At 34.4% G+C, this 13,465-nt stretch overlaps 2 protein-coding genes across 2 annotated transcripts; both read right to left on the bottom strand.

The window, feature by feature from the left end:
* Positions 1-17: 17 nt before the first annotated feature.
* Positions 18-3,131, bottom strand: LOC110030714 (60S ribosomal protein L18-2-like). Its single transcript, XM_020733589.1, has 5 exons — positions 3,049-3,131; positions 2,876-2,965; positions 2,640-2,768; positions 2,369-2,551; positions 18-294 (listed from the first exon to the last, which is right to left on the bottom strand). Exons 1-5 carry the CDS (start codon positions 3,049-3,051, stop codon positions 136-138), a joined length of 564 nt encoding a protein of 187 aa, XP_020589248.1. The 5' UTR covers positions 3,052-3,131; the 3' UTR covers positions 18-135.
* Positions 3,132-6,577: 3,446 nt separating this feature from the next.
* On the bottom strand, positions 6,578-13,214 carry LOC110030712 (probable anion transporter 6). The gene is made up of 2 exons (XM_020733584.1): positions 13,097-13,214; positions 6,578-8,042 (listed from the first exon to the last, which is right to left on the bottom strand). The coding sequence occupies exon 2, from the start codon at positions 7,924-7,926 to the stop codon at positions 6,640-6,642; it is 1,287 nt and encodes a 428-aa protein (XP_020589243.1). The 5' UTR covers positions 7,927-8,042; positions 13,097-13,214; the 3' UTR covers positions 6,578-6,639.
* Between the last annotated feature and the right edge of the window lie 251 nt (positions 13,215-13,465).

Below are 13,465 nucleotides of genomic sequence, written 5' to 3'. Positions count from 1 at the left end.
GAAAAAACTCATCAAAATATTCAATAAATACAAACAGAAACACCTGAAAAACTGCACAAAAAACGCAGGCAGTGTTTTTACTAACAGAGCAGAAATGTTTGGTTTCAAATCAGCAACGGAAAAAGTTGAACAATCTCAGACCCTGAAACCTCGGCTATTTCTTCTGCCCCTAGCCTTTTCAAATTTCCTTCCCTTGGAACGAACATAAGGTTTTGTGTGGCTGTGCGGAACGCCAGGTGCAGGCCCAAAGTGTTTCACAGCTTCCCTAGCATTCTTAGGGCCCCGTAAAAGAACCTGTTAACCGTAATAACCGACATTTATGATGTCAATAATTAAGTAAAAATATGTAACACATCATCACTTGATATATATATATATAGTAAAAAAGGATTCTACTTTGATTGGTGAAAATTCATTACAAGTAAGATTTTGAAAATAAAATCTGACTATGAACCAAAAAAGGACCAAACTTTTCGTTTATCATATGACATAATAAATATTAAAATTACTTTAATATGATCGAAATAACTTAATAATGATATTTTCATCAATTCAATACAATATTTATAATTCAAGATAATTCACCTATAATTCAAGATAATTCACCCTTCAATGTTCTAAATATGATTCTAAATCAAAATTTTGGAATATCATTTTTTAATGATTTTGTTTATTTGCATTATAAATATTTCATTTCTAGCAATCCAATCAAAATCAAAATGTCAAAACATGATCGATACAAGAAAACCCCAAAGCATAAAAAAACTAAAACGGTCCGACCCGTTTGGGTCCATTCTCTTTATAAAGCAACTTTGTTCGTTGACCAAATCAAATGAAAGATCCGTTCATGGTTGAACCAATCAAATCAACAAGTCTGGCCTAATTTTTAAAGCCATAATAACAAATAAAAGCATAGCACTTCAACAGATTATTGTTAGTTACAAGTGGAAGAAATCAGCAATCAATGGATTGCATTTATCAAGAAACATAGCTCAGACATGTAAATCACTCCCAGGACTTGAAATTATTCAAAGCCCTCAGAATGAGCTGGGATTAAAACACTATCATCATTGCTACTAACATCTTTATTAGAACCATGGAATACAATACAAAAAAAGAAACATAACTTCAAAAGAGTAGAAGGAAAAATATATCTATCATATGAATAAGGCAATTGACAATTGGTTTCAATCAAGGAGCGTAGCTTAATTATGAAAAACAAGCAAAACGACCATCGCAATTAAACAAAAGACAAATAATAATAAATAAAATAATATAAATAAATGTAAAGTGTAAACCAACACTTATTCCAAGGATTAACAATAATATGACAATTATGCGTCATACTAACGGAACTTGAATAACTCTCCAAATTACAATAACAATACAAGAATGCACTCGATTATAAACTGTATACCTAATAAACTCAAATTCAATCACAACATTATGATAGAAAAATATTAAAAAAAAAGGAATTGTCCTTACAACATTATGATGGAAAAATAACACCAAAAAGCAATGTCATTCATCTAAATACCTCAAAAAGCAGAAAGCTGATGCAGATTTTCTTTTAAACTAAAAACAAAAACAAGGAATGGTTCCCTCAGAACAATATCAAAATGATTCACCATAAGAGCTCAGAATTAGCATGGTTCAACTAAACATCATCAGGAACCAGACCATTCGACACCATACAAGAATAACACATCATAACCATAACCTCTCCTGGTTACCTCAAATATTATGATATAATCAGCAAAAACTCAATTTTTAAAAAATAGGTATATCAGGTTATAGTTTAAATTGAGTTATATTTATCATGGAGACTCTAAAAGAAAGGTAATTTCATTTTGAAATGTCCTCAGTTTGGTTTCCATTCAAGTAAATAATAGCCAAACTCCACAAAACAAATATCAACAATTCACCATCAAACCCGGCACATAACAAGAAATTATGCATCCATTAGCATGAAATAAAAAATAGATTGTGGAAGCAAACTAGCAGCAAGATCTGCTAGCCCTTTTTCATTATTATAGCATAAGCTACATCCCCACAAATTAAAATGAAAATCTAACAATGAAACAAGCATCGGTGCGGAAGTCAGTATAAAGTATATAGTGCCTAGAAAACAAGATTAATGAGCAAATATAGGATAAAGAAACTAAAAATCATAATTTAAACGAATAACTGAAAAAGATGATGGTAAAGAAACTAAAAATCATAATTTAAACGAATAACTGAAAAAGATGATGGTAAAGAAACTAAAAATCATAATTTAAACGAATAACTGAAAAAGATGATGGTAAAGAAACTAAAAATCATAATTTAAACGAATAACTGAAAAAGATGATGGGAGGTTAATATGCACCGTATTCTGTCCAAGAGGCGCCCTAAGAGCAAGTTGATCGAAGGTCAGGCATTCTCCTCCGGCGTTAAGAATCCTTGCCCTAGCAGTCTCTGTGAACCTCAAAGCCGTCACCTTCATGACTGGAATTTCATGCACCCTCTTATCGTCAGTAACAGTTCCGACGATCACCGCAATATTATTTTCCTGGCCAGAGACATCATTTCATCAAAAAGAAAACTATCATAACAAGGAAGACTACCGACTGAAATCATCCGAACGATCGAAAACGAACCTTTCCCTCCATGAATTTTATAAGCCTCCTAAGAGAGAGAGGAGGCTTATTGACCTTACTCATAAAGAGCCTTTTAAGAATCACAGCATTGAACTTACTCCCCGTCCTCCTTACCAGAAACCTGTAGAGCTGATAATATAGGAAAGAAAATGAATTAATCGACTCGGCCAAAAATCAGAGATGTAAGACGAGCCTCAGATTGTAGGAATGTTCCTTCCCTCAGATCTGATAATTACCTTGACGAGAAGCTTGAGGTAAATATCATCGCTCTTGGGAGCGGTGCGCTTCGTCTTCTTGCTCCGTCCGCCGGCGATAAGATCGATTCCCTGTCCATCCAAGTGGGGCAATTAGTTTCAATCGACAGTGGCGACTATCACCAGTGCTACAGTCAGTCCAGGATCGTACATACCATTGATTGCCCCGGAGCTCCTCCTCCCTGCGGCGGCTATTTGTTTAGGGTTTACAATTGCTTTGTATTTTCAATGTTTTAAATTTTTGGAAGAATTTGCATAAATACCGCTCAATTCCTTTGCATTTACGTAAATGTCACCTTACCTATACTTTTATGTAAAATGCATTTTTTCATTTTTCCTATGCACGGAAATGTTTTTGATGTCATATAAAAATAAAATTAAATTGATATAAATGTAAATAAGTAAAATTAGATGTTAAATTGATAAAAATGTAATTTTAAAATTTCTCGCAAGCACGGAACAAAAGAAAAAATTAAAAAATTACATGCATACACTTCTTTAAGTTCTATGTATTTACATATCTAACACTTAAAACTTTGATTTTTAGATACATGTGACTTAATTATATGTGCCTGAAAATTTGTATTTCTTTTTTTTTTTAATGAAAGTAGAGATATTATTTATGTGATATAAAAGATTTGGAAGCTAATTCCAACTTTTAATGTATTATTTTATTAGTTGTGGTTAATTATTCATTTATTCGGACTGCTATTTCTTTTTGGATTCAGCTAACGAATTTAGTCGAGTCGAGCTCAAGCCGGTTTCGATTTGAGCTTGAGCTTAAATCTATAAGTTCGGGCCGACTAATGAGCCAACTTGTTTATTATAGAAGAGAGAAAAAAATATTGATTTAATATAGTTTATGCGTGCTAGAATATTCACGTTAGAAGAGTAATGAATTATCGTCTTAGCGTTGTATGAGAATTCAGCATACACTCAGATAAAAGAAAACAGCCAATAGTGACACTAGAAGTTCTTACGTGAAAAAAACCGTAAAAGAAAAAACCACGGGGTCTTACCCAGTTAAAAATTCACTATAAGTTGATGATTACAAAGACCCCCTAGTCCCATAAAAAAGAAAAGGGTTACTAAATTTTACAAGTTACAACGTCAACTGATAGCGACCGGTCAGGGGTGGTTGAAGACGACAGTAATGCTCGACGACGGTCGGTCGTTGACAACGGTTGGCGGTGGTTGACAACAATCGATGTTGATCGGGATGGAGCTGGACTTCAACTTATTTTCAAAACTTCAAGATTTCTCACAAGCCTCTTTTTATAGTATGGAAATCTTTCAATAGTAGTTTAATGACTTGATTTGTGTTTGATATGCCTTTAATTGGACTAATTTTTATATCTTTGGGTTGGTCTCGTCGAGTTGGTCAATTCAACTATAAATTTGTTGAAATCGAAGCTTTGGATGACTCCTAATCGAAGTTTGAATGTTTTCTCGCCCGAAAGATTGGCTCAAAATTCGTGTCATGCCTTTAGATTCGTGCTGGATGATGAAAATTTATTGGTGGTGTATCGATAGTGTTGAAGTAAAATGACAAATAAAATCAACAATTAAGAAAGAAATAATAAAAAATCACTAACATAAAATAGAAAACATTAATTGTTAAATATTTTCAATTCTTTAAAAATAAAGTCTTTAAAATTAATATATTTGGTTTGTAGTTTATATTAATATATTCATAAAGGAGATGGCTCACGGGGTAACGAGTTGAGACGTGACTAGCTTGAACTTGGCTAGTTAGCTTATCGTTTGCTCACGAGTTGGCTTATCTCACTTACACTCTTAGTTCATATTACTGGGTCTTCAATTATATATTTAGTTCATTGACTCTCTTGTATATTTGAAAGACAAATGTGAAGAAAATAGATAATAATAATAATATATTATATTCTTATTGATTTGAAGCGTTACTAACTTTTGCCCTTCTCTTCAAAAATTGTGCTAATTTTTACATTTATATCCTTAGATAAATATGAATGCCATAGCTCAGTTTATGAGTTAGCCATTAAAATACATTCCCAATGCTATAAAGTTAAATCATAATTCATGTTAATTCCTTATCTTCCTTAGAATTCTCTACCACACCAAATGCTTGAGTCTTGGGGAGTTCCAAACACTGAGCGTCTTCCAAGCCCTTTATTCTTGAACATTCCTTGTTCTTTATAATTATATTTGCGATCCCCGAGTTATCAAATCTTAATTCCTATATTTTTTTGTTGGCATCAATTTTTGATATATTCTACATTTGACACGAATTGGGCTTAAATTTGTCTGGACGACCTCAGATGATGAAATTGACTGCATCAGCGCATCCAAAATGTCGATGTTGCCTAGGTTTAACACCCATATTGATGAGATTTCGTGCATGGGTCTCATTCGACGCGACACACAAATCAAAGCCAAATCGGCTCCTACGTCGATGAAATTTCACCGAACCATCTCGAACGATAAAACAGACCATGCGAGCACGTCCAAAATGTCGATGTTGTCCGTGAAAGACACCCATATTGTTGGAGTTTCGCGAACGCGTCTCATTCTGCACGACACACCCAAATTGATGCCAAATTAGCTCATTCGGCGATGAATTCATCAAGACGATCTCGGATCGTGAAATGAACCGTGCGAACACGTCCGAAACGTAAAGTTTACATAAATTTTTTTTAAATTAATATATATATAAATTAAAACATTCTTCCGAAGCGGGCGACGGGACTTCCTTACCACTAAGCATAATAAATAATTCATGATATTTAATGAAAAAATAATAATAGATAAGAAGTGATGAATGCTAGTCGTACGTAATAGTTTTTTCTTTTTCTTTTTATTTTTGCAAAACTCTGTAAATAAAATCACCATATTTCAAAAAAAAACTTTAAAAGATATTTGACAAATTTAAAAACAATACTAATCCCTCCAAGCATCCACATCATAGCATCACACAAATGATATTCAACCCTAAATCTTCATATAAGCTATTTCTTCATAATAATTTGTTCATACATAACTGTTTATACTTTTTTTTCTTATCACAATATTTACTTTTCTATATTGAACAATAATGACGGCCTGTAATGCGACAAAATATTGCGTCCGGACTCAACACGGATGCGATTCACCGGCGAAAAGGAAGAGAAGAAAAAGATAAAATAAAATCCTAGCCCAGTGTATTGCAATACTCGCTCAGTGCATCGCATTCGTTGTCCGGACTCTAGACGTAATATTTTCTCCTGTAATACGCATATTTTCAAGCAGTCACCAACAATTTCAAATCCCAAAAACATGGAATGACAGAAGATTCAACATCACATACAACACCGAAAAAAAAAAAATTACAAAAACAATGATGATAATAATTTTCCCACATGGAATCTGTAAAACAAATTGCTAAAAAACATTACTAATAATAAATTGAAGTAAACAAATTAAAATGAGGTTCCTGCAACCAAATTTACAATTCAACAATGAGGAATCACTATCTTCAGAGAGCAGTTCTAAAACATTTCTTTCCACAAAGATTTACCTACATACCACATAATTTCTACGTATTTACATATTCAACACCCCAACTTTAATTTAAACATTTATTTCACCTTCACATGTTTTTAATATTTTTGATGTGATATGAAAGATTAGAGAATTATAAATATACAAAAAATCAAATTTTTGGGATCAAAAGATGCAAATTCATAGGAATTGTGTGGTATGAGAAGTTCATCAAGGCGCTGGCTCTCTCAGTCCAGGATTCTTTCCCCTCCAGAAAAAATCAAAAAGATTAAAGAACTAAAAATGCAGAGATAAGCTGGTACAAAAAACACAGGCTTCCAGCTCTGAGGACTAGAGAGATCAGCATCAACAGCCTTAGCAAGCTCCAATATTCTTCCTGTAAGCCCCACACCAATTATCCCAGCCAATGTCCCGGCCGTGTTAGAAACTCCCATCACTATCCCGGCATGCCTCGGCGCTATATCCAAATGATTCACCGCAAATCCGGCCCTCCCCAATGCCAGAAAACCCAAAGAAATCGAAGAGCAGAGCACGGTGCCGGCGGCTGTTTTGAACCGCGGCAGCACCAGCAAGGCGAGCGCAGAGATGAGGAATCCAATGGTGTTTAAGAATTTGCGAGTTGATTTCATGGATAAGATCCTTCGAGTTATGAGGTGGTCGGCGATGATGCCGCCCATGTTTGAGAACAGAAACATGTTCAGGTAAGGCAGCATCTTCGATGATCCCATTTCCTGAAGGCTTAGTTGGAGGCCCAGTTCAAAGTAAGTTGGCAGCCAGTTCATGAGAACATATAATGAGTAATGGAAGGTGAAGTTGTTTACTACGATCGCCCAAACTGGCATGCTGAACATCATTTTCTTCCATGGCACCTTGCCCTGATATGGCAAACTTCCCTTCTCCTTAGACTTGGTTGTCGGCAGCAGTCCGGCCGGCCTGAGGTGGTCGGAAAGCGGCGGATCGCTCCCATATTTAAACCAAAAGATGGACCAAGCGATACCCAGTGCTGCTTCGACGATAAATACAGATTGGGGACCTTGGTTTTTTACTAAGTCTGGAAGCAAAAGCATGCCGGCCGCAGCTCCGAGATACATCCCTGAAGTGGTTAGAGATACGGACCGGGATCGCTCGTGAGGAGGGACCCATTGTGCAAGAACAGTGTGAATGGAGGGGAAGATGAAACCTTGGGCGATGCCGACGAGGAGGCGAGCTATGACCAATGTGAGGATTCTGTTTGGGTCCAAGGGAACTAAGGCGCATGTGGAGGACCAAAGTAAAAATGATGAGAGAAGAATGCGGCGGCCACCGAGACTCTGCGCCGCCCATCCGCCAGGTATTTGTGAGAGAACATAGCCGTAGTAGAATGTGGAGAGTATCAGACCCTTGCTGGATTGATTAACGCCGACAGAATCGGCGGCTGCGGTGTAAGCAATTGAGAAACCCATGCGCTCGATGTAGCAAACATTTGTGCAGAAGAATGTTAGAACAACAATAATGTATCGTTTGGGAAACTTCATACTTTGGTTTTTTTAGACACAGTTGTCGGTTACTCGGATCATTATTTGCTTGTAGAAAATAGGAAGTTCGATTCTTAAATTAGGTACCTTTTTTCATCGAAAAGAACAAAAAAATCCTGGAAAAAATGAAAACAAGAGATGTTTGTCAATCATTAGACATTATAAGGTTATAAAAATTGAAGCAATGGGTTCAAATGTCGAAGAAAAAAAAGATTAGTGATGAATGATTTTCGAAGGGCTATATAAGTTGGACATGGTGCTTCATCTGAATTTTTTTTTTTAAATTCCCACTCTTACAATAGTTTCCATATTTTTACACAAATTAGTTACTTGGAATTTTAATTAGAACATGGATCAAGCTGATCCTGCTTAATGGCATATTTCAATGTAATGCAAAATTTAGATGACCCTATCTTTCTGGCATTTAATTTCTTAAAGGTTCCAGCGGAAGCATTTTAAAATAAAAAATTTACATACTTTATTACAAGGTTTAAACTCCATAAAAAGCTTAAAATTATCATGGCGAAGAATTTATCTTGTATGAAAAACTTCATGACATCAACTAAATCAAGCAAATTACGTAAGACAAATAATCAAAATGCTAAAAAAATATGCATCCAAAGGGATACTGATGACATATTACTAAATCCTTGTAATTAGTATGCCACTAAATTGCAAATAAACAAGCAACACAGTTATAATATGCTTACATAAATGAATGGCCACATTAAAGAAAACTAACTTAAATGGCTTAAAATTAATAATGATAAATTATGAATTTTTAAGATTGCAGAGAGAAATGCAATTTTACGTTTTAAATTCCTTTAAAGATATTTATCATAAAAAAACATCTAAAATATTGATGACAGTAAGCTCTCATCATAAGGTTCATTTTATAAACTTATGTCACTAAACTGTGAAAGTAATAACAATGTGATTGTCCATCACAAGAAGGGTTGTCAAAACGGTTTGTTGTTTGTGAAAAGCTAGTGTTCGACTCGTTAAGTATCTCGTGTTCGATTCGCCCGTTAAGCAAACGAGCCAAACATAAACAATTTTTTGCGCTCGATATATAATCGAGCCGACCCCACGTTGTGGGATTAAGGCTTTGTTGCTGTTGTTGATATATAAATGAGCCGAATATGATCAAATATTTGTTATTACATGTTCAGCTAGTTTTGAATTGAAATAATTAAATTATATATATACATATAAAATTGATGAATATTGTTTTTAAATAATTTAAATGAGTACAAGGCTGCAAAGATTTATAATCAATTAAAGTTATTGATTAAAAAATATAATAAAAATATATTAAATTTTATTTAAATGAATAAATTAATATAAATAATAAGATTTAAATATCGCCCCTACCCTCAACATTCTATCGCTATGTGACTAGGGCTTTCAAAATGACTCGTCCAGGAATAGCTCGTGTTCTGCTCGTTAAGCAAACGAGCCGACCACGAACAAATTTTTTGTGTCGATATACAAACGAGTTGAACACGAATAATGATATTTTTAAATGAGCTGAGCACAAGCCGAGCTTGAGCTCACTCGAGCTCGGATAGTTTACACCCCTAATCATAAGAATAATATCATTAGATAATTCATTGGGAGTTAGTTTTCGGATTATGCATTTTTTAACAACAACAATGGACATGGTTTATTCAAGTATAGGTATAATCTACATTAAAAATTTGGGTTCAAATAAGATCTTATCCCAAACATTACTTTCAAACTCCAATTCTAACTCTTGTCTAATATGGGTTTAGGTTTATGACTAGGTTCTAAACTAGGTGTAAATTTATAATCAATATGAGATTTAGATTCATATTGTAAGCATAAATCAATTCATGCATATAATATATATCCTCGAGATAATACTGATGATATATAATTTAATTCAATATGATTAGAGATTCAAACGTACATGATTTTTTAATAGTCTTTATGAGATGCTTATGAGCTTTCCTTAGGACTGAGCACATGTGCATCCACGTTCATATGAGACTAATTATAATATTCCTCAATAATTAAGGTTATGCATAAAGCCTTGCAATATTTTTCGTTAACTATAGTATAGTTCATTGTGTTTTCTCACAAAAAACTTTTAGTGAAACAAGGCCCTGCCAACCACACTCATATCCACCTATTGCAAAAATCTATATACGGACTAAAACAGGCTCCACGATGATGAAATGCTACTTGCACCACTCACTTACTTAAATTTGATTTCATAAAAAATGCGGCAGACCCCTCTCTTTACATTCATCATCATAATTCTCACATTCTTTATCTCCTTCTCTATGTAAATTATATTCTCTTAACAGGCAATGACATCGGTGCGGTGTGATACAAAAACTTCAATAAGAATTACAACATCATTTCTACATTAATTTTTTAGATATTGTTACAACTTTCCTTGGGATCAACATCATTCATACTTCATATGATTATCATCTCAATCAAACTAGCTATGTCCGTGAAATTTTGTGTCGTACGGGGATGACCACATGTAAAACAGTTCCCACCGCACAAAATGTCTCTATCAAAAGTATTTCTAACTCCTCTGAGCCCTTTTCTACTCCCTTGTTATATCGAAAGCTTTTTGGCTCTTTACAGTACCTTACTCTCACCAAACCGAATATCATGGTAGCAGTGATCTCTCTCTCTCTCTCTCTCTCTCTCTCTCTCTCTCTCAGCACCTTCAACAGCCACTTCAATCTCACTTTCAACATCTTAATGTCTCCTCCATTATCTACATGGAACAACTGATTTTGGACTCCCATTTCAATCCAGATCCATCACTCTTCATGCCTATGTTGATGCAAGCTGGGCCAGTGATCTGCATGATAGAAGGTCCATCATCGAATATTGTTCCTTTATAGGCTCTAACTTTCTCTCATGGAATGTCAAAAAGCAACCAATGATAGCAAGGTCTTCAGCTGTTAATTATCTAAATCCTTATTTGTATATAGTCGGAAACATACCAAACGCTCTCCCTCAAAAAAAGACAATTTTCATTTGTATGATCAAGCTCTAATAAGACTATTGTCACATCCATGTCCCATTAGAACATCATAGATAATGACAAGGAGATAGATGATGAAGAATGGTTACATCATTATCAAATATGTTTCTTCATCATCTACTTATTTCTTCATGATAAATATCTTTATCACCTTCAATATATCTTTTCAAGATGCCTCATCCCCAAAATACCCGCCAAAGATTTATTTATTTACTTAGATCATATCCCTTCTAGAGATCAATACAAAAAATATAACAACACATCTTAATTATTTTTTATAACTTTTCAGCAACTGTCATAGTGAAAAAATCTCTCATATTGAATTTTTTAGCAGAACAAATTAATTTTCTTATAGCGATGTGATTCCCACAATTATCAAGCATAATTTTCACTTCGATTTTTTTTTTTGAACGGGCAAGCGCCGCTTTTATTATTAAACATCAGGAAACATGATTAAATTCATTAACAGTTATGAAAAAACATGAAATATACTTGTACAGGAAGGATGCTTTCATAAAAACCATAAATCAAGCATAATATTTATAATATCAAATCCATCATATTTTACTCATTATCATTTATATCATCTGCAACACACCATAAAAATACAATGTTTACTAGTAACTCACTAGAGTATAAATACATAAAATGTAAATAAAACCCCAAAGGATAGAAAATATGGAAAAAATAATAATTAACATATGCATAAAGCACGTGCTATAATAATATACTTGAACCCAAAGGAAAAAATCCATTATATTTTACAAACTTGGATGAGTTTGGCACGAATTGCAGTGAGCCTAAACTATGTCAGCAAGAATCAACAACTCCTTTTAGAAGTTTATGAGCTAACAAAACAAATAACAGCATTCGAGAACATTGGTTCATCTGAAGCCATTCACTTCAAGCTTTCAACGATCAAGAGTGACCAAACAAAAAAGTATAGAACTTAGGAAAGTGTTTTTTATTTTTGTAGCTTGTGGGTAAAAACAAAGAGCTTCATGAAGGGGCAATTAAATCTAAAAGATTTTTGAAGCATTGAATATATTATGAAAAATATTATGAAGGATTTAAATGGAGTTCTAATCACAGGAGACTTTTTTTTTTTAAAGACACGGAGGACTTCATTAGGGCGTCAAGTTATGACCAAACACAAAAGCTTGCATTGATCTTGACTAAAAAAAAAAAAAAATCAGTTCAGCTGTGTTACACATGGTTCAAGTAGTGGCCAATACATTTCCTAATGAATCGATAACAACTGCAGAAATTAGAACTCCTCAGCTCCATCCAACTGAGATCAGAATGTAATAATCCCTGCCAACTAACAATTTACATGGAATGTAAACTCTCCCTCACTTCTACAGTCATCTCTCTCTCTCTCTCTCTCAACTCTCTCACTCATTTCTAGAGTCAACAATACCTTAGCCTAAACCCACATAACTTTGCCCCCTCCTCCTGCATTTTTTCTATGTGATTCAATCCAACTTGTGTTAGGTCATATAATGTGAACTCATGGCATGCATGCGCAGTAAATCAAACTGGTCAAGTTTGGGCCTATCCTGAACATGTCATGAAGTTTCAATTAACCCAGCTTAAAGCCCTAACACGCTTCTCCCTTCTCAAAATTTTCAATCCCATCATTACTTTATGCCGATGGGTCTCCACCGCAGCTCCGCTCTTGGAATTTTCAACCTCCGCATCTTTACTGACTGACGGAACATAGCAAGCACAGCTAAAGCGTCGATTCAACTATTTTGCTCCACTATTTTCCACTTTTAAATTCAGAATTCATCTAATCTTCTCAAACAACTGCCAGTAATCTCAAACCTAGTCTCACATCAACAAATCAATATAGTAATGATACTTCCCACCAGCTTCCAGGCATTAAAGATCTTGTGCAACAACCCCAAATAGAAAATGAAAATCCCAAATAAAAATCGATAACGAGAATGCAAATCTAACAACGACAATGATTGAAACCCAAATGCGAGTTTCACTATAAATAAAACGAGAAAAAAAAAACAATAGAAGGGATTAGACGCAATCCTAGGTTTCGGAGTGAAAAAAGGTAGGGTTTCATTCACAGGGGAAAAAATGAAAGACAAATAGACAATGTGAGAGACAGGAGGAATGAACCTGAAATCCGAAAAGGATGAATTAATCGGGGGCGACGTCGGAGGCGGCGGCGGCGGCGGCGGTGCTATGTCTCTCCGGACCAATCGGCTGAGAAACAGTTGAATGCGCCAACGGAATTGAATTTTTACGACAATGATGTTTGTTAGCATATTAATATTTAATCATAGATTTAACTTACATTCAACTAAACATAAAAATAAATAAATAATAAATCCAAGGTTCTCTTAAATCAAAATTTGAATTTAGGTTTCTTTTGATAAGGTAATAAATTTTCTACTTTATTCGAGCCAACATCGACGATGCCTGAAAAAAATCTTCTATTTATATTTGATGAAACAGTGAGAACAGAATGTCTCTTGAAGTTCTTTC

This window comes from Phalaenopsis equestris, unplaced genomic scaffold, assembly GCF_001263595.1.
Source record: "Phalaenopsis equestris unplaced genomic scaffold, ASM126359v1 Scaffold000754, whole genome shotgun sequence".
NCBI lineage: Eukaryota > Viridiplantae > Streptophyta > Magnoliopsida > Asparagales > Orchidaceae > Phalaenopsis > Phalaenopsis equestris.
This window is presented reverse-complemented; position numbering and strand designations above follow the sequence as displayed.

What these genes read in the sequence shown, in the direction of transcription:
- LOC110030714 (XM_020733589.1), bottom strand. An exon ending in ACCTCAAGCTTCTCGTCAAG is followed by an intron (nt 2,769 to 2,875) that starts GTAATTATCAGA and finishes CTATATTATCAG; the next exon opens with CTCTACAGGTTTCTGGTAAG. An exon ending in CGCCTCTTGGACAGAATACG is followed by an intron (nt 295 to 2,368) that starts GTGCATATTAAC and finishes TACGGTTAACAG; the next exon opens with GTTCTTTTACGGGGCCCTAA.
- LOC110030712 (XM_020733584.1), bottom strand. Translation starts at nt 7,926, where the DNA reads ATGAAGTTTCCCAAACGATACATTATTGTTGTTCTAACATTCTTCTGC.